The sequence below is a fragment of the Gekko japonicus genome, unplaced genomic scaffold (genome assembly GCF_001447785.1).
Source record: "Gekko japonicus isolate JY-2015 unplaced genomic scaffold, Gekko_japonicus_V1.1 scaffold3944, whole genome shotgun sequence".
Classification (NCBI taxonomy): Eukaryota; Metazoa; Chordata; class Lepidosauria; order Squamata; family Gekkonidae; genus Gekko; species Gekko japonicus.
The window spans coordinates 55,232-57,146 of NW_015163207.1; the positions used below are offsets into that span (position 1 = coordinate 55,232).

Here is a 1,915-nt window from a genome sequence, read left to right on the forward strand (position 1 = left end):
AGATCTGTCCTCACAGAGGAGGGAGAGCTTGTACCTGAAGGTGGGCCGGGGGGGGGCTCTGCAACTTACCTGGCTGCTTCTTGCTCCTTGTGGCCTGACTGAGGGCTGCTGGGAGCAGGGGGTGGGGCTTGTTGCATGTGTGCACCCCCTGGGCTCCGTACTGCCGGAGCTCTGCTCCTGTGTGCTCCCGCAGTAAATGACCCCTGGACTTGGAAAACAAAAGTAAAATAAACCATCCTTGCTAGCTCTAAGCCACGTGTTGCTTCTCTAAGGACTTAACTTGAGACTCAGGGGGAACTTTGAGGAGAGGGACAGCGAGGAGCAATAAATGGAAACCCTAAGCTCTCTCCCTTGGCTCATTCCCAAACCATTGATTATCCAATTGGAGAATCCCAACACTAGCCAATTATGCATTCTGTCACCTTGCTCTCGCAGGGAAAAACATGTAGACAATTCTATCGGATCTCTAACTTGAAATTAGCATGCATAACAAACAGGAAATGTTTTCATGACAAACAGGAAGAGAGCTCGCCAATATCCCAACAACATTAAGGATAATTTGGTTTGTCTGCGATTGTTCATGTTTGGGATGTTCAAACAGCCCTGGACTGAGCTGCGCCCACAAGGACCGCTCAGCTCAGAGCCGCACGGTATGGGAGGAGGTTGTCCATCAAGGACCCGGGCTCCAAACTGTTTTAGGTCCTTCAAGTCAAGAACCAGCCCTCTGAATTGTGGCCAGAAACAGCTGGGCAGCCAGTGTAGATCTTTAAGCACAGGGGTAATCCCTGTGTCCCGCCCCTGAACAAGTATCTCTCTGCTTCATTTGGGACCAATTGGACCACTCTCGCTCTTTACCCGTGGCTGTTGAGAGATATCTGTGAAGAACTCCGCAAAGCCACAACGTCCTCATGAATAGAACTTGGGGACATTACAAAGAAGCCACAAAATGTATCGGGATGAGGGAAAAAATTGGCTGAGCTAGAGAGAAATGTAATATATGAACAACCTTCTCCACCCGCAGCCTCGTTGTAATAAAGGAGGTAGCTGCAATGCTGAAGAGATACGCAAACACAGCAAGATGCTTAGAACCATAGAGTTGGAAGGGATCTCCAGGGTCATGTAGTCCAGCACCCTTGCACAATGCAGGAAATTCACAAATACCCCCCCACACCCCCAGTGACCCCTGTTTCATGCCCAGAAGATGACAAAACAAAAACCCTCCAGGATCTTCAGCCAAACTACCCTGGAGAAAAACTGCTGACCCCCAAGTGGCGATCAGCATTTCGCTGGGCGTGTAAGAAAGGGCCACGAGAACTAAGCACCAAGGCCATTTTTGGGCAGGAACACACAGGAACGGAGTTCCGGCTGGCTCCCAAGTTGGCCACGCCCGGCAGGAACTCATTAGCATAACAGACCACACCCAACAGCAGAAACTCATTAGGACTGGCTACATTAGGGGTGTGTGGCCTAACATGCAAAGGAGTTCCTGCTCCCCAAAAAAGCCCTGGGTTTTGACAACAAACAAGGTAAACAGAATAAGAAGCAAAAGGTGGGTGTGGCTGGATGACCACACTTCTGATAACATGGGGGTTTGGCCTAATAGGCTAATAAACTGTGCTGTCAGGGGTGTGGCCTAATATGCTACTGAGTTTCTGCTGTTGGGTATGGCCTATTATGCTAATGAGTTCCTGCTGGGCTTTTTCTACAAAAAAAGCCCTGCTAAGCACTGATGCAACTCTTCCTGCCCTCCCTTCTCGTGATCTGCCTAAATTCCCAGGATCAGCACTGTTGTCAGATGGCCATCTAGCCTCTGCTTGAAAACCTCCAAAGGAGGAGAACCCACCACCTCCTGAGGAAGCCTGTTCCACTGAGGAACTGCTCTGTCAGGAAGTTCTTCCTAATGTTTAGCCGAAAA

At 49.7% G+C, this 1,915-nt stretch overlaps 1 protein-coding gene across 1 annotated transcript in view; it reads left to right on the forward strand.

Moving 5' to 3' along the window:
* Positions 1-1,915, forward strand: part of GMFG (glia maturation factor, gamma) — a gene marked incomplete at its 3' end in the record, with an annotated part of 17,563 nt that overhangs the window by 4,876 nt on the left and 10,772 nt on the right. Inside the window, exon 4 of the mRNA XM_015407163.1 lies at positions 602-650. Within this exon, the coding sequence (XP_015262649.1) occupies positions 602-650 (49 nt within the window). The remainder of the gene's footprint in view (positions 1-601; positions 651-1,915) is intronic.